Source organism: Crassostrea angulata, chromosome 5, assembly GCF_025612915.1.
Source record: "Crassostrea angulata isolate pt1a10 chromosome 5, ASM2561291v2, whole genome shotgun sequence".
Lineage (NCBI taxonomy): Eukaryota > Metazoa > Mollusca > Bivalvia > Ostreida > Ostreidae > Magallana > Magallana angulata.
In genome coordinates this window covers 25,473,485-25,492,956 of record NC_069115.1, presented here as the reverse complement: position 1 = coordinate 25,492,956, position 19,472 = coordinate 25,473,485, and the positions used below count along the sequence as shown (strand labels likewise).

The 19,472-nt window shown below is 33.7% G+C and overlaps 1 protein-coding gene across 1 annotated transcript; it reads left to right on the top strand.

Annotated features, from left to right (window-relative positions):
- Nucleotides 1–1,079: 1,079 nt before the first annotated feature.
- On the top strand, nucleotides 1,080–16,796 carry LOC128182658 (sialate O-acetylesterase-like). The gene is made up of 9 exons (XM_052851342.1): nucleotides 1,080–1,188; nucleotides 1,385–1,704; nucleotides 7,579–7,717; nucleotides 8,174–8,342; nucleotides 9,541–9,626; nucleotides 11,491–11,621; nucleotides 12,998–13,152; nucleotides 14,607–14,805; nucleotides 16,328–16,796. The coding sequence occupies exons 1-9, from the start codon at nucleotides 1,134–1,136 to the stop codon at nucleotides 16,568–16,570; spliced, it is 1,497 nt and encodes a 498-aa protein (XP_052707302.1). The 5' UTR covers nucleotides 1,080–1,133; the 3' UTR covers nucleotides 16,571–16,796.
- Nucleotides 16,797–19,472: the final 2,676 nt, after the last annotated feature.

Here is a 19,472-nt window from a genome sequence, read left to right as displayed (position 1 = left end):
CAGTTATCTCCGGTTCATTCATCTGATTTTCAGCTGCTGGGTTACCAGATAAATGATCGCATTTGAAAAATTAGTTGTGCATTCAATGAATTCTTTACTGTGAAGATTGTGTCAACTTAAATGCCCCCAGGACAAGCTAAGTAGTATCAAAATATTCTATTGTTTTAAGAGGTGCTAAACACCGTGATCTCCGCTCTTCTCTTCACTGTGTTCCATTAGAATAGAGAACAGACATACACCCTTAGAAGCAAAAAAGAATGCACTGTCCAACCATGCTCGCTGAAAGCTTAAAAATAACTTACAGTATTATAACTCATTTAAAAATAATTTCTCTCTCTCGCCCTCTCTCTGTTGTATATTAAGTACAATAGTTTGGACTGATAGAGAATACAAGATTCGTGTATTTTTTTTTTCTATTATTGTCTGGACACTTATATCTTAGATTTTCAAACCCGACAGGATGCAGTTAAAAAATGAAACCTTTGAAACTTCGCTGATCATAAAGTGCAACAGCAATCTTGTTGAAGTCATTAAATTTGAGCCTGATAGTAAACATGACATGAACCTGTAAAAATGTTTTAGCATGTTTTATATTTTAAACATATGCAGAAACTTTTTAATCAGCTTTTAAATTACTTTTTTCAAAACTTATTGTCGACTTTTCACAAAGTAACGGTAATGGTAATGCATTACTTTACTAATGTAATGCATACGTCAAGAGAATTAAGTAATGGTAATTTAATGCCAAAACTAAAGAAGTAATGTTTATGTAATGCATTACTTTACAATGTAATTCACCCCAAGCCTGAAATAGTGACTTCAAAAGCATCCCAAAATTCAATAAACTTGATTTTGTCTGTCTCTATTTTAGGAGGGGAGTTGATATCCATACAAAAATGTGGGTAACATTCTTAGCATTTTACCTTAAATTTTTTTCTAACTTAAACTAGCTTAATCTTAATAGAACTACTGTATTTAAACTTTAAACTTAAATTTCTGTCAGGCATGTAGTTATATAAACCAAATCGAATAACTTCGTCCCATACACGACTCCGTACTAAATATTGCCGTATGTTACTGATAAGACTCCTTTTAAACCCGTCACATTCCAAAACCATTTGGATTCCTTGAAAATGTGGTCAATATCTTTTCTTCTTAGCGCTTTTGTAGCAAGTTGTTCACTTTGCTGTAAGTTTGTCTTAATTAAATTGCTACACGTTGGTGGTTTATCATCTGATATAAAATATTATAAATTAACGTTTGTGAAAATGCAATATTTTACCTGTAAATTAAATTAAATCATGAATTTCATTTAAATGTTATTTATTGTTTTAATCGAGTCGGTTAATTAAGTTTTATTTTAAACTTGCTTTCAATTTGTTAGCTACTTATGGATTATTTACATTTTCAAACTACTATCATGATCACATGGTGCTACAGAAGAGTTCAACAGGAACCACAGTATGGGGTCATTCTAGCAAAGTTGGTGATGTTGTACACATAAAAATGAACAACAGCGAAGTTTTTCAAGCTGTTGTTAAAAGTAATCAAATATGGGAGGCCAAATTGACAAGTCCTTCTGATCACGGCCCTTACATGATATCAGCTGTATCTAGTCTTGGAACAATTCAGATTTCTGACGTTCTGTTTGGAGATGTTTGGATTTGTTCAGGACAAAGTAATATGGAGTTCACCACTGATAAGGTAAAGCAACCATTATTTAATGTTTAAATGATGTATATAGATACAAAGCTCAGGAAAATTCACTATATCAGAGCTCAACCTCCGTCCCGACCGGGACTTGAACTCACGACCTCTGGAACTCACCGGCGGCCGCTGCGCTAAACACTCGGCAAAACTAGGCAAGACATAGTGAATTTCCTTTTGCTTTATATAAATGGCTAACGACACGAACTATTGAAATTGTCCAATTTTCAGATGTCAGATTTTTTTTCAGGTCAATAGAATAAATTACATAGTACAAAATCAAGGAAAACAAAATCAAAAAAATTAAATTTAGCATTACAACTGAAACTACCAACTATATGAATTATAAAAGACTTAGGAACTACATTTTGTACAGATTTGTTTCAGTGTTTGCCATGACGTAGGTCGTGCCATCGATCTTTCTGGGTGTTCAGTCGACTGTCAACTTCACGCTTGATTGGATGAATTAAACTTATTTGAAATCCGAGTTAATAATAAAAGAAATCAAAAACACCCGATGTTAAGTCGTATGTCGCCTAGGTTTTAATTCCAATTTTTAATTTATTTAAAAAAAAAATCATTTTATGATGATACGTTCTTATTTATGTAAAGGAGAAAAGTTTTAAAATGATTATGAAAAAATAAAACGAAAAGTGTATAGGAAGAGACGAACTTGACAGAATTGGTAGAATTGCTGTAGGGTAACAGGTGATTAAGCTATTAGTGCTTTATTTAAATGAAATCAATTTGCTTGTTCATGGGATCATGTCTGAACGATGTGATTCATTACATCCAGAACTTTTCCTTGCTATCTCTGCGTTCGTCCAATGCGGATTATAATCAATAACCACTACTGTCACCTGTTCCCATTTGTGAACACTGAAAATAAAATGTTCCCCGACGGGCATACTGGGTTTTTGGTCTTTATGGCAGAACGGTGGTTGATGATTCTTCTGCGGATATCACCGTTCCCTCAACGTACTGGTTACAGCAAACCTTGCAACTGACGAGATATAAATGCAAGACCTGTTGTCCAATATTTTGTAGGTACAACCCATAATGGGGCTACTAAATATGTCCGTGTTGGTGCTGTGTAAAGGTATCTGGTGTCTCAATAACTTATAAAGCAACCATTTGGAAAAGGGTTGTCTAATCTTGCTCTCACTACTATGTTCCTTAAGTTCCTTGGGCGTTTAAATGCAGCCATCGGTCAATCCTTGAAAGGGTAAGCCATTCTGTCGTTATTGTAAAGACTTGGCAAATTTTTTAAGGATGCTGTGAAGGTTCTTGTGTACGGGGTGATAGGTAGTGCCAAATGGAACTTTGCTTTTGTCTGCTTTCTGTTTGTCTTTGCAAAAGGGTTTTCTTGTCTTTTGTAACAATCTCATCAATTGCAGATAGCATCGTACGGGATTTATGGCACCGATTACACAACAAAGATTTCATCAGAATAACTGATTCAAGTGATTAAACCTTTAGGAATTCTTCCAAAAGTATAGGGAGGGTGGTAGCTAGACGGCTTGAGGTAGAGATGAGAATCAGTCCGTTTAGTATTTAGAAAAATACGTTTTTGGAACGAGAAATGTTAAGTGTGAATTTGATTGATTTATGGAATAAGTTTGCAAAGGTTATCAAATCATTCATGCAGTCTTGGTTTCCTACTTATTTCATCTCAATGTCTTCTATGTAACGCAACCAGCTCAAATGTTTGTAGGGAGCGCTAAAGAGCAGATTGCTTTTTAGTTTTTCTATAAAAATTAAAAATGTTGGCGTAAGAAGTAGCCAATTTGGAGCACTAATTTGTATGCAGTGCTCGTCATTAAACATAACATAGTTCAACTTGTTCAAGGAGATTGAGAAGTGTTCAGTTGATGGATGCTGAATCGTCCTACTGTCCCAAACCTCCCTGCAAGCCTCGATACCTTCATCGTGTTGGAATATTCCTGTACAAGGAAGTGACGTTCATTTTAACGAGAAGGTATGGTCTGGAAACCCAGAGAAAGGCGTTTTATTGAGAAAACTGTAGTGACCTGGAGGTATTATGGAAATTATGGAGGTATTATGGAAAATCTTCAACATCACGACCAGTGTCACTAACTATGGGGTCCAGGCATTCCTTCCTTATGGATTTTGGGTAGCAGATAAATTTGACAAGATAAAGTTGATTGGGCAGAGCGTTTTGTAAATATTAACACCGAATACATCATTCTTATTCTTTCGTCCAAGGTGTTGGTGATGAGAGCTGAAAACTCGTCGTTGGGATCAGAGTCCATTTTCTTGTAGAAACGTCAGTTGTCTGTCAGTTGTCAGTTGACCAGCTTAATACGCTGTTTGTCTAGGGCAACCACTGTAGATCTTTTGTCTGCTTTAAATGACTATTTCTTTTCAGTTGACTGAATACCCTAAAACGATCGTGTTATATATATATATATATATATATATATAAAGCACTAAAAATGGCTAACGACACGAACATTAGAAATTGTCAAATTTTCGGGACAACCAGTCCCTTCTTCAGGACCAAAAAATAAATTACATGAGTACAAAACAAAGAAAACAAAATCTAAAGCTACTACTAAACTACTTAAGAAACTATCAAAAAAGAACAGCTACATTATAAACATATGTTCACATTCTTAAAGAAGGTGTTGCTACTGTCGCCGATCGCTCTAAAGTAATCAATCGACTGCCAACTTCACGCCTGATTAAGTTAATTAGCTAATTAAAATTGGCGTCCGAGTTAACTAATGAAAATTTGAACCCTCGTTGTTAACTCGTACGGCACTTATGATATAGACTCGAATTTTGATTAAAAAGAGATAAAATTAAATGAAAATAAATAAATTAAATTAAGAAAAAATGATTTACAAATAAAAGGTAGTAAAGAAACTAATAAATGAATGGAAGAGGCGCAGTTGACAGATTTCATGAAATTACTATGTGGGTGTCAGGTGATGTATGGCTATGAGACGTTCATTTTAGTGAAGTCCATTTGTTTGTTCATGCCATCAGGTCTGAATGATTTGAGTCTGTGCATCCAGAACTTTTCCTTGTTCTTCCTCTCCGCGTCTGTCCAATGAGGATTATGGTCAATAACCAATACTGTCATGTCTTCCCATTTGTGGCCACTTGTATTAAAATGTTCTCCGACGGGCTCCTTGACTTTTTTGGTCTTTATGGTAGAGTGGTGGTTGTTGATCCTTCTGCGGAGGTCACCTGTTTCACCGACGTATTGCTTAGAGCAGACTTTGCAACTGATGAGATAGATGCAGTTGTCTGTGCGGCAAGAAGTGTTGCCAAATATCTTGTAGGTGCGACCTGTGATGGGGCTTTTAAAACTGTCCGCGTTGGTGCTGTGTTTGCACAACAGGCATCTGGTATCGGAACATGTTTTAAAACCACCATTTGGCAACGGGTTGTCTAATCTTGCCCTCACTACCATGTCCTTTAAGTTCCTCGGGCGTTTAAATGCAGCCATTGGTGGATCCTTGAAAAGATCAGCCATTCTTTCGTTAGTGTAAAGAATGGGCAGATTATTTCTAAGGATGCTGTTGAGGTTCTTAAGGGCGGGGTGATATGTAGTGACAAGTGGAACCCTGCTTTTGTCTGTTTTCTCTTTGTATTGTAAGAGGGTTTTCCTGTCTTTTGTAGTAATCTCATCAATTGCAGATTGAACTGTGCGGGCTTTATAGCCTCGATTACACAGATGGGATTTTAATATTCTGCTCTGTTCTTCAAAGATCTCATTAGAAGAACAGATTCGTATTCGGGTTGTTAATCCTTTAGGAATTCCTCTAAAAGTATGGGGAGGGTGGCAACTCGATGGCTTGAGGTAGAGGTGAGAATCAGTGGGTTTGGTATGGAGACTGAATTTTAATTCACCATCTTCCAAGGTGGATGTAGTATCCAAAAATACATTTTTGGAACTAGATATGTCCACTGTGAATTTGATCGAATTGTGGGAGGAGTTGGCAAAGGTGATGAAGTCATTTAGGCAGTCTCGGTTTTCGACCCATTTCATCTCAATATCATCAATGAACCGCAACCAGCTCAAAGGTTTGAAAGGAGCTCTGAGAAGCAGGTTGCGTTCCAATAGCTGTACCACTTATTTGTATGTAATGTTCGCCATTAAACATGAAATTGTTCAGCTTGAGAATATGTTCAAGGAGCTTGAGTAGAGATTCCGTTGACGGCTGCTGAATCGTTCTACTGTCCCATACCTCCCTGCAGGCCTCGATACCTTCATCGTGAGGAATATTCGTGTACAAGGACGTGACGTCCATTGTAACGAGAAGAGTATGGTCTGGCAGGCCAGAGGAAGGTGTTTTATTCAGGTAATCTGTAGTGTCCTTGAGGTATGATGGCAAATCTTCTACATGTGGACGGAGATGTAAATCTATAAATTCAGATATTTTCTCCGTGGGGTGGCCGATGGCACTGACTATAGGGCGCCCAGGCATTCCTTCCTTGTGAATTTTTGGAAGCAGATAAAATTGACCTGGTCCACAGTTGGTTGGTCGAAGCGTTTCATAAACATTAACACCAATCTCATCATTTTCATACATTTTGTCCAGGGTGGTAGTGATGAGAGCTGAAAACTCTTCAGTAGGATCAGAGTCCAGTTTCTTGTAGAAACGATCGTCTGTCAGCTGTCTGTTGGCTACAGCTAAATACGCTTGTTTGTCTAGGACAACCACTGTGGATCCTTTGTCTGCATATTAAAATCCCATCTGTGTAATCGAGGCTATAAAGCCCAAACAGTTCAATCTGCAATTGATGAGATTACTACAAAAGACAGAAATAATCTGCCCAATTTTTACACTAACGAAAGAATGGCTGATCTTTCCAAGGATCCACCAATGGCTGCATTTAAACGCCCGAGGAACTTAAAGGACATGGTAGTGAGGGCAAGATTAGACAACCCGTTGCCAAATGGTGGTTTTAAAACATGTTCCGATACCAGATGCCTGTTGTGCAAACACAGCACCAACGCGGACAGTTTTAAAAGCCCCATCACAGGTCGCACCTACAAGATATTTGGCAACACTTCTTGCCGCACAGACAACTGCATCTATCTCATCAGTTGCAAAGTCTGCTCTAAGCAATACGTCGGTGAAACAGGTGACCTCCGCAGAAGGATCAACAACCACCGCTCTACCATAAAGACCAAAAAAGTCAAGGAGCCCGTCGGAGAACATTTTAATACAAGTGGCCACAAATGGGAAGACATGACAGTATTGGTTATTGACCATAATCCTCATTGGACAGACGCGGAGAGGAAGAACAAGGAAAAGTTCTGGATGCACAGACTCAAATCATTCAGACCTGATGGCATGAACAAACAAATGGACTTCACTAAAATGAACGTCTCATAGCCATACATCACCTGACACCCACATAGTAATTTCATGAAATCTGTCAACTGCGCCTCTTCCATTCATTTATTAGTTTCTTTACTACCTTTTATTTGTAAATCATTTTTTCTTAATTTAATTTATTTATTTTCATTTAATTTTATCTCTTTTTAATCAAAATTCGAGTCTAGATCATAAGTGCCGTACGAGTTAACAACGAGGGTTCAAATTTTCATTAGTTAACTCGGACGCCAATTTTAATTAGCTAATTAACTTAATCAGGCGTGAAGTTGGCAGTCGATTGATTACTTTAGAGTTTACTGGCTTAGTATCTATATATTAGATCCGACACTTTAAAGATGCCTAGTGTTGTTGATTCTATTCAGTGCTTTATATATATATATATATATATATATATATATATATATATATATATATATATATATATATATATATATATATATATATATAAAGTTTAAATGTATGTATTTGCATCTATAATTATTATCTTTTGCAGCTGCTTAATTCCTCAAAAGAATATTCCGACTCAACAAGCTATCAAAGCATTAGGTTCATTCATATCCACAAGCAATTTTCAGCAACACCTTTTACCGACATTGACTCAATTAATTCTGGATGGAATACACCCAATGAAAGTAATGTTTATTATATCTCAACTTTTTCATAAAAAAGAACCTTACCTGTAGAATAGGATACAATACATTCTAGAGTTATACTATTGAGTAAAAGTAAATGTTTCACTATAATAGTCCAAAAACATCACATCTTAGGAAAGTTTGGAAATGTGCCAGCTTGTACATTTTGTATTTGTCTTGAAAATATTCTAAGTTACATTATGTTACATTATTTTAGGTTATTAAAAAAAAAGCTAAATTATTTTCAAAGAGTTAAATGAAGTTACGGTTTTATCAAGATTTTTTTCCATTAAAACCGCCTTACATTTTGTATGACAAAGCAAAAAAAAATCCGAGAGCAAAGTATTTTATGCTGTTTTGCCTTTCCTACCAAACATATGGAACTATTTCACATACATTTGAATTTTTTTTTCTACATTGGTTATATAACAAGTTCTACATTTCATTGTATTCTAGGAAGTCTACAGACATTTTCGGCTGTTTGTTGGCTGTATGGGAAATTTCTGTCACAGCATTTTAATTATCCAATTGGACTAGTTGAAACAAATTGGGGAGGAACAAGAATTGAAGCATGGTCTTCTCCAGACGCTTTAAAACGTTGTGCAGGATTTTCTGGCCGAAAAAGGTAATAAGATAATTGATACGTTTTGACTACTTGAGTCACATTTCAACTTGACAATATAACCTATAGGATAGGAAGTTTAAAATTTACACTTCGGCATCGTATGCACCTATTAACATTTATGATAATTTCTTGCATTGGAAGCATCTAAGCTGCTGATATAAACGTTGCAGATTTACGTAATTTATTGGAAGACGCATTTCGGCCTTAAAATGTTTTGTTATTTGCAATAATATCATAAAGTCATATTGTACTAAAGTTATGTTTAAATCTTCTTGGTCGGATTTTATATAAAGATTTATGTACGTACATGTAGAACAATGATGATATTGATAAGTATATGTACATGTATAATACTAGGCTATGTAGTAATTTTCCTGATCATTTAAACGGCATTTCTTTGATAAAAACTTATGTGCAATAGTATTATTACAAAAAAACTTATACAGTAAGGTTAATATGATTTCACTTAGTGTTTGTCGCGATATCAATGCGGATATGATTGCATTGCAATTTTGGCAATCGCTTATATATCGTAAGATAACTTTAAAAGTGTTTTTGTAAATCAATAATAAACATGTATACAATATTTCAATAATATTTATGAAATATGTATTTTTACTATTGATGCAAGTTGCAAAATAAATTGCATGCTGAATAAAAAATGTAATATGGGGAGAGGGGGTGCGAAACCAAACGGTTTTCTTTTGTGAACAAGCTCATGTCGTTTCGTTCTTTGTATGTTTAAGTTTTTTTTATGTATCACGAAACAGAAATTTAATTTAAATACTTCTAACTTTGAAAGAAGATCCATCCCTATCTGCTTGTGTTAACAGGTGTAGGTCTATAACTTTTTGGTTGCGCGGCATACATGTGATAAGCTAAAGAATAATTCACTACACATCAAATTAAACAATTTTCAATACTATGGCCAACTGATACTGTATAAACCACAAAAACAGAAATTTAATTTAAATACTTCTAACTTTGAAAGAAGATCCATCCCCCATTCTGCTTGTGTTAACAGGTGTAGGTCTATAACTTTTTGGTTGCGCGGCATACATGTGATAAGCTAAAGAATAATTCACTACACATCAAATTAAACAATTTTCCATACTATGGCCAACTGATACTGTATAAACCACAAAAATCGGACCAAACAGCTTTAAATTGGCAATCATGACTTATTGTCATCTTACAGAAATCAGTACTACGAAAGCCATCTTTATAACGCTATGATTAATCCACTTCTAAGAAATACAATTAAAGGAGCCATATGGTATCAAGGTAAGCATTTAAATAAAACAAAATCAACAGAACCCTTTAATCACATTCATGTATATATAAAGTTTAAAGAAAGATATTATATTTGAACTCATGTGTTAAATGGAATTTGCAAATTTTAACATTGAATCATCAGTATTTCGAATTGTGAAATTACTTAAAAGTGATTTGTGCTGAAAAAGATTCATAGGAAATTTAAAGTTTGAACATTTAAAAGAAAATGTTCATTTCATCAACACAAGGCAAGCCCCCGCACTTATCTCCCAGAGGAGAATTTGTTCGAATAAGTATGAGAAATTAATTGAAGAAGTCTATCCAAATCTCAGTGTACTCAGGACACAAACAAAATAATGATTAACTTTTTTTCAACCCTCTACATAAGCATATAAGGCTGTATTTTATATTGCATCTAAAAGATTAGCATTTAGCTGATAATTATATCATCGTCTGTTACTTTTATAGTGGTATTACTTTATAACACAGATTGTGACATACAAATAACGCGATGTACAGTAAATGAAAAGATGAAATGATTTATTAACAAATAACATTAAGTCTAATATATTTTTAAAGAAAACTGTTACATGGATTTGTTTAGAATAAACAATCAATTAGAAGTTCATTAGCATTTAGAAACTTTAAAGATAATATAACAACAGAAGTAAATGCAAATGTTTCGATCATATAATTAGAGATAAGCTTCAATGCAGGCTAAGATTTAGGATATATCTTTATTAGGCTTTTTAAAAAAATTAGTGAAATTTGACATAAAAGAAATTAAGAAAAGAAATACGACGATCTATACACCCTCCATGTTTTGAAATACACATCCCTTTATGTATGCGATTGAGGGTTGATATTTCAAAGTTTAAGAAAATAGAAATTATTAAGTTGCAACAATAAACTGCATACGGAACAAACCGAAAAAGTTTGTAATTTTTTCAGTCAGCTGCAAAAAAAAAGACTTTAGAAAGCATACATGTATAATTAATTTCAGCTTAGAATTTTATCCCTGCCCGCACTTCTAATTAAATATCCAGCCATATCTTATTTTTTAATTCCAATTTGTATACATTAAACAAAATTTTAAAAAATCAGGTTAAACATACAAATTTCATTAACGTGTGATGTGTTATTTCCTGCGCCTGCGCGGGATGTCATCTAGTTTTACTGTAAAGACAACAAACACAAATTAATATTGCTGGTACAATTTTACAGAAATGCTTCAAATACAGCTACTTTTGTCAAAAGTTTCTCTTAAATCAGTTAAACAGTTATAAATTGACTCTTATTGGGATTTTATTACTTTTGTTAAATACTTTTTTGATAGAGATATTATCCTTTGAAGTGAATTGGTTACCATTATTGTCAATATTTTCCGTTTTCATTGATTACAATGTCTCAGAAAAGCATTCTAATTCTCAATCAAAATTTAAGTGTCAGTCGTCAAGTTTTAAGCAATATAAAGAGCTCACAAATCTTTGTAATGTAGATAAAGCCTAGCTCATGGTTTTTTGTTACATTTTGAATGTTAATGGAAAAAGTTCCAGCTAAATTAGACCTAAAATGAATGGAACTAACGCTAGGATCTGTTTATTCATGTTCAAAACTTTAAGCGGATAGGTCAACTTGAATATTGAAACAAATGCAAGCTGGCATGGCACGACCCTTGTTTGCATAATTGTTTACAATTGGTAACAATAGTGAGCTCTGTGTCCTGCTTAAAACATTACGACTGACACTCGAATTGTAATTGATCATTATAAGGTTACTTAAGCATTGCAAATAATGAAAATAGAAAAATAAAAATAATTGAGTTTGATTACAATTTCAAATCAATTCAAAACGTTTTAGTTTTTTTTTAAAGGAGAATCAAATGCAGCGCATGCGTATAAGTACACCTGCCAGTTTCAAGAGATGATCTTCGATTGGAGAACAAAATTCAGTACTGCCTCACTTGGTACAACCAGTTCTTCATTTCCATTCGGATTTGTGCAGGTTAAAAATATTCCAAACCTTGATTTTAGTTCTGATATTATTACTGGAGAAACGTTTTTAGGATGAAACTGTTCTATCAGTTATCAAGTAAACACATTTAACTAGCTAGTTTATGAAGAAGTTAACACATTTAACTATCTAGTTTATAAAGAATTTAACACATTTAACTAGCTAGATTATAAACAAGTTAACACTTCAACTGACTTGTTTATAAAAAAGTTAACATATTTAACTACATGTATACCTAGTTTATTAAGAGGTTCGCTCCTTGGGTTTTCGGTAGCCATTTTGGGTAACCTGTAGTCTGAAAATTCTGCATCACATATTAATTCTAGTAGTATATTTATATTATACAATGCAAAATGAACTTTGTTGAATAAAATTGTTATACAATAATTACACTTTTACAGAGTTTAGTAAGGAATTATATTTTGTGGCGAAAGCTTTTCAAGAAGGAAATGAAAATTTTTCATAACTCACGAGTATTAGAGTACTTATTCTTTAACTTCCTAATTTTCAGCACAGACCAAACTTCTAGATAGTTTGTGTGTTACGATATATTCATAATGTTCTAAACAACATATTTAAATAATATTCTGTTATGTCTATCGATAAATTTTGGCATATTTAGCTCATATTTCACAGAAGTTAAGAAAAAAATAACTCCAATTATGGCCTAAAATTAGCTTATTTCATGCTATATCTCAATTTTTTTAGGTGTGATCCCTACTTGTTTTACTTTTAAATGAGACATTAAATTTATGTCTATTTGTATGCAAACTTTTAGAAAGATGACATTACTTTATTTTTTCATTTGCGTTATAATTTGATTACTCCAAAGTCCAAAATATTGTAACAACTGTTGATCAGGAGAGAACATAAATAGGCATTATGCCTGCTGTTCAATCCATTTCAATATATTTATATACTTGAATAAAATACTTCTTAAATTAAATTAACATCTGTTGTTGTGTTCATTATCTACTGGCCTTTGAAGCCACCAGTAAAGCAAGAATTTTTAAAATTTGACTTAGATTTTACTTTTATAGTCACTACATGTGTTCAACTTCAAACTGTATTAAAACCATAGCTAAATAATAGTTCAGTCTACAAATATTTGCTTGATTTCTTCCAATTATGAATTTCCATGTCAAATTTTAGCAAACATTTCTGGAAATTTATCATTTCTGTTTCGGGCCCTATATTTCCAAAAAATGGCATGTGACATGGATCACAAATAAAATAAATAAACATTTTAAGTCCCCATCTTTATACCAAAGTGGCTTTGAGATGATTGACATTACTATCAATTCAGGTGCCAACCTCCTTAAGAAGTAAGAAATTTTGTTTTACGTATTTTCTATATTTGATACCAGTTAGCACCATGGCGAGAGGGAGAAAGCAATTTGGGATTTCCTCAGATTCGCTGGGCACAAACCAGTAATGTTGGATACGTGCCGAACTCACTGCTGCCACATGTGTTTATGGCGGTGGCTATGGATTTGCCGGACTTTCATTCTCCGTATGGAAGGTAAGGATCAAATTATATTACATATACTGAAAATCTGTTGAATTTTAACATGACACAAGATTAAGTCTTAATTGTATTTTTTCTAATTTCCATATTCTAGTAGTACATTAAATTTCCAGTAGGTATATTATTAAGAACAAATATCAACAGTGATTTATAGTTTTTAAAAATCATTATCACTCCTTGTTGTTATTGTCATTTAGATTTAGACCACACTATTTGACCCTTTGTTTCGCAGTAAAAATCACGCCTCGTGTTTATAGTGTTTTTCCTAGAATCTAGTTTCTTGTAGTCAACTATAAGATCTAGACGTTCATTGGTTTTAAACCTTACCTTCATTATTGATGGGTAAAATGAGTTCTTGAAAAAAGTGACAATAGAAAATGTAGGGTGTTTGGCAGTTGCAATAATTAACATTACTTAGTAGCGATCCCCCTACGGATTCATTTTCGATCCGCGCCTGGCCTTGTACATAAAATCGCATCAATAGTGAAACAAACTATACTATTTTTGCAGAATGTTCCTTTAAACTGGTTTGATATACTAATTTTTTTATACAAAACCAACATCCACTCCCTTTTTAAAAAGTATGGTATTGCACACAAAAAGCATCAAACATGGCTATGATTTTATTAAGTAACTCAATGTTTATATTTCCAACCACGTGTAGATTGGTTTAACACGAACGATAATTCAAGGTACTGGCAGATTTCAATAATGACAAATCTGAGTATTTTTGTTGATACCGGTAACATTTTGCTTATTTTATTTATTTATCTCGTTTATCCTTGCATACATGCAACATTAATAGTAGACAACATTAACTTTCTTACTAGATTTATCAAATATCTACGTACTGATGTAATTTATTACTGTATAAGTACAAACTGAGACGTAACTGCAATGATATTGTATTTGTTGTTTAACATGTTGGGAGAGGGCGAATTAAGTTTTTATAACTTGTGCCCAATTCCATTGCAATATATAATGCAATAAAATATGTTCAAATCGAACGATGAAGGAAGCTTTCCTAACACATTCGCATGGTTGAATATATCGATTATTAAACAAACAACAAGTATCAATAAGTTATTCGTTACGATTGACCTATCATGCAGTTGGTTATTATACCATTATACTGATCAGACAATTTAGTTTCTATTACAGTACTGTATATAAACGTGTCAATTAACATAAATTCTGCTATTCATTTGTAAGATGCCCCAAAACAATTAGTCTTCTAGCTATATCATAGCATTGTAATTATTTTAACTGCAAATTTTGAGTGAATGTCTGAATTGTTTGGAAAAAAATTATTATCGTTATATTAAATGTATGTTTCAAACAAATTTGAAATAATTTTTATACATTGTCCGTTATTCGATATCGGTTGTCTTCGATTGAAAGTATTGATCAGGAGTAAATGAACATGTATTTACTATTATATATCTTAGTATTCATCCCCGGTACAAGCACGAGGTAGCCTACCGTTTGTATCTAGGAGCCCTGGCGGTGGCTTATCATGTTGAAGGGATTAACTTTGAAGGTCCTTTCCCAACGTCTGCTACGATCGACAACACGCACCGTCATCTGACTATTGAATATGACCGCGGACTTCATCCCTTAGAAGTCAGATCAAACCAAGGATTTGAGGTCAGCTTTATTATGGTAGATAGTATCAGTCAAAATAGATATGTTACAGCAGACATAAATTCATAAATACGCATTATTTCCCTTTTATTTTCGACTATCACCATATTAGTTGTCGATTTCTATTCTGCCCATCGCTAAACACCCCCTATATAAGGCCGAGGGCACTATTCATGCTTCACTGCATTCAGGTATTTCATACATCCGAACACGTTACCATGGACAAAAAGACGTGTAGTAACGCGTTTTGAACAAAAATAGCAAGACAACCACTGCACTGGCAAGGAATGTCAAAATCCAGGCACAGATACTTTAAAAATTCCTCGATAATTGTAGACAGTTTTCCTGTGTATGTTTAACATCGCACATGCACAAACCAAACACTGTGGCAGATAGAGCAATGTCAATGATCGCATGGATTTTTAGATACGAAGCGTTTTTATTGGAATGGTTAGAAACTATGTTACTTTGTTACTTTCTTGGATATACTATCATTTAGCTGCTGTGTTCAATGTAGTGCCGCCGCAGTTTTCAAAAAAGATGCAGACGTTATGCACTCGTTATGGCGACTAAATGCTTTTATGAATTCATGTCAACTTTAATCTGGACCGAATTAATCTCTCAGAAACGTTTTACTCTTCATGTCAATGATAAGTGTTATGGATTTCCAATGTCTAATGTTAAGGAAATTCCAATATAGGAGAACCGTAGTAATACTCTCAACACACAGTCCCCTAAACGCTCTACTTTCCCTCTTGAACGGTGAGCGAACGGTAAGCGCACTCTGGGCGAACGGTGGGCAAACGCTGAACGGAATTTAGTAAGCGCCTATATACATAATTATATGAATGGTGAGCCAACGCAGAGCTTAAAAGAAGCAAGCGCAAAGTGAACGGTGAATGCACGGTGAACGATATGTGAACGCAAGATGAACGATTTATTCTGAAAGCCTTCGAAGGTATTGTGTTTCGTCAGTAATCGGGGAAAATATAACGGTTAACTATATGTATGTATTGTTATCAGCCTAAATATAATATTATCAGACTGAACGATAAGTGAACGCTGAACGAACGTTGAGCGCAAAGTGAACGCTTTGTGAAGGCACGGTGAGCGCTTTGTGAATGTACGCACTGTGAGCGCACGGTGAAAGCACGGGAAAATGGGAAAGTAGAAGTTTTCGGGGACTGTATATGGCTGATGATGGATTTAAACAAAAAATAATCACGAAAAGCACACTTTATTGATTATTGAATGATCAAGTGTAATCATTAAATCTTTCAAATCGATTAAATGTTTTTCTTTTTCTATTATTTACTACAACGTAGTTTCTTAAGTTATCTTTTGTCCTGTATTTTTATTGCTTTTAATCTGAGGTATTTATTTTTAAGTGGAGAGTGACATTCAAATTAAGAAAAATCCAGTAATTGATTTTTTTCTCGAAAAATCCTTCTATGAGCATCAGCATAAATGTGTCGGATTATGGAATTTCTGACCCCTGACTAAGTGCAACCATTCTACGTTTTAGGTCTGCTGTGTGAATCATACAACAAATTTCTGCAATGCGTTTGATAACCACTGGTTAAATGTGACCATGGAATCTCATGACTTTGCTTCTGTCACTCTGGATGTCTCTACATGTTCCCATGGAAATCATGTAGCACAAGTCAGATACGCATGGCGAGAGAGTCCTTGTCCTTTTCACCAATGCGCTGTGTACGGAAAAATAACCAATTTACCGGGACCCCCGTTTACTTTTTATGTTCACTAATATAAATGAGTACTTTAAATGTTCCGTTTAGCAAGTAAATACAGTGACTTGAACTTAGCTGTCAACTGCGCTTTATAATTATTGATAAAAAATATTTTAAAGAAAGAAGTGGACTTCTTTTATTTGATATAAAGAAACAAAACCAAAAAAATTTGGAATGAACGTTACATAATGTTTAAGCTGAGATAATATGAAAAAGGATTTACCCATGTCTTTGTTATCTTTTCCATGTCTTTTTACGCAAAAAACACCAATAAGTAAAGAATTTCTAGATTTTTTTTTCAAAGGAAGAAAAATACATGTACATCCTTTCAAAAGAGGAAAATAAGCTAAGAATTATTGAAAATTGTTATAGCTGTTTTAAAAATCGTCTCATGTGAGGATTCGTTTTTCTTCCTCAATCTGCTCATCGCACAGTTTGTCCGTTAACTTTTAATTAAGGTGCCTCTCTACACCTTGAAATAGTTTCTCAAATCAGCAAAAAATTATTTGATTATGATAGAAACATGATGGATAAAAAGTAAATATGTCTAATAGGGGAAATAATGTGAATTTTAGATAAAAAATATTATATTTTCAAAAATTTAATTCAGTAAACATAAACAAAAGCCCCAGTTGAATTCGAACTCATGACCTGCGGTTCACAAGCCTGATATTTTAACCACTGAGCTATGACGATATACATCTGCAATTGATTGATACAAACAATTTAACAAAACATTTAAATCGCCATCTTGTGACTTAAAAAGTATAAGTCTCGGTGTAGTGAAGTATATTAAAAGGATCGACATTTTTAGGAATAAAAAGAAACTTCTTAAACCTCAGACTACGAAGTCTAAATTCTGCACAATTTTTAGCAAAACATTCTGGGGTCGGCGTCCGGACCTGTTTACGGTTTTGTTGCAGATCCTGTATCTAAGTTATTACTTGTTCTTTCTTTACCAAACTTGCATGGTTGATGCATCTGGACCTACTTATGAACTTAAAAGACTTGGATGCTTGGATCAGGTTATTGGGGCAGGTTGAAGTTTTTGGTGTAGGTGCCCTTTGATAGTCATTTCTAAGTTACTACTGGTCCTGACATCACCAAACTTGCATGGATAGTGCGGTGTGTCTAATGATACTGATGCTTTTGACAGGCTTGAATGCTGAATCTGAGCCAAGAGTTTCGGATGCTGAATGAGGTTAAGATTTTTGGAGCTGGTTAAAGTATTTGGAGCAGGTATACTCCGATGATTATATATTAGTTATTACTGGTCCTAACATCACCAAGCTTGTATGGATAATGCGTCTAATTATACTGATGCTTTTGACAGGTTTGAATGCTGAATATGAGCCATAAGTTTTGAATGCTGGATGAGGTTTAGTTTTTTGGAATATGTCACATGTTTAATAAATAAAAGTACTATTATAAATTTGCACGGTTGTTTTACCTATAATTTAAATGAAACACAGAGGTAGCTTCAGATAAAGAGCCTGATCTCCATTATCAAGGATGCTAAAAAAATCCTACAGTACTCAAATGTGCTTGATGGATATTTTTGTTGTTAAATGATATAACACGTTTTCTATAATACAGTATTGTATGATATGATACACTATTGTTTTGTATGACATAATATCATATCATATAATATTATATTGTAACAAAAGAAAAAGCTTGATTCTATGGGATATTGTATCAAACTTTTTGTATATCATGATTTTATACCATGTTATATATCATATTGTACAGTAAAACTTGTTGATTCCGAATGTTGTGCACTCCGGCATGTTGCCAATTCCGGCCAATCTATCCAGTCCCTTGAGCCTTTCTTATCATTTTATGTTTAAAAAATATTGTGCAATCCGGATCTTGTCTATTCTGTGAACCGACCGCTTATAATTAGTGCGAGTTATCTCTTGTAATCCGGCCACTTATCAATCGGTCTTATGCAGTATATAGTTACTGCTCAATTATCGATCAATTTTCCTGTTGTTGCTATTGTTTTGAACAACTGTGAATAAATCAAATCTAGAAATTTATACATGTACCCGTTTACACCGTTAAGTCTTGTTATAACCAAAACTGGATCAAAATTGGGGGTATGTACGTATTATACTTCACTCTATTTTTAGGCCGTGTTTATAAATACCGCGGGACTGCCGATAACGTTTGTATTGCGCGTTGTATGATTACACTTACAGAGAGTCAAAATGCTCCACTCTTTATTCAATTCTCGTGTATTTGAATACATCGACTGTTCCCTGCGCCATAACAGTTGTCGCTATTACGTAATCAGTCACCTGTTGACTTGCCGCGTGTTCAACGTTTGTTGAACAAATTCCAGTGAATCATGCAGTTGTCTCGTGTCGGACCTCTCATGTTAATTAAGTGTTTGAAATTTTATCAATAACGATCATTTTATTAAAAAGTATTTCCATTGTACGTATCCCGTTATGAAATTATTGCTTTGCTAAATACAATATGAAAATCGGCATCGCAATCACAATCAAGGAGGGATATTAAAATATTTCAGAAGAATTAAAAATTTGGCAAAGACCATCTGCATTTAATACTAGAATTTATTTTTAACAATTTCCTCCATACCAGATGTTGCCCAATCCGGCCGAATTTTTCAGAATCACCCTTCACCGGATTAGACAAGTTTTATTTATATTATGATACAATATTGTATGATATTATATTGTATAATATAATATAGTATTGTATCGCATAGTATTGTAATATAAATTGTATCATATGATACAATATTGTATTATATATAATATCATATCATAAGAATCAATTTTGCATAATATGATATTATATTATAAAATGTATCATGACATCACATAAAGTATATGATAAGGTAAAAAAAAAATATTGTATCATATGATATGATACTGTGTAATATAATAA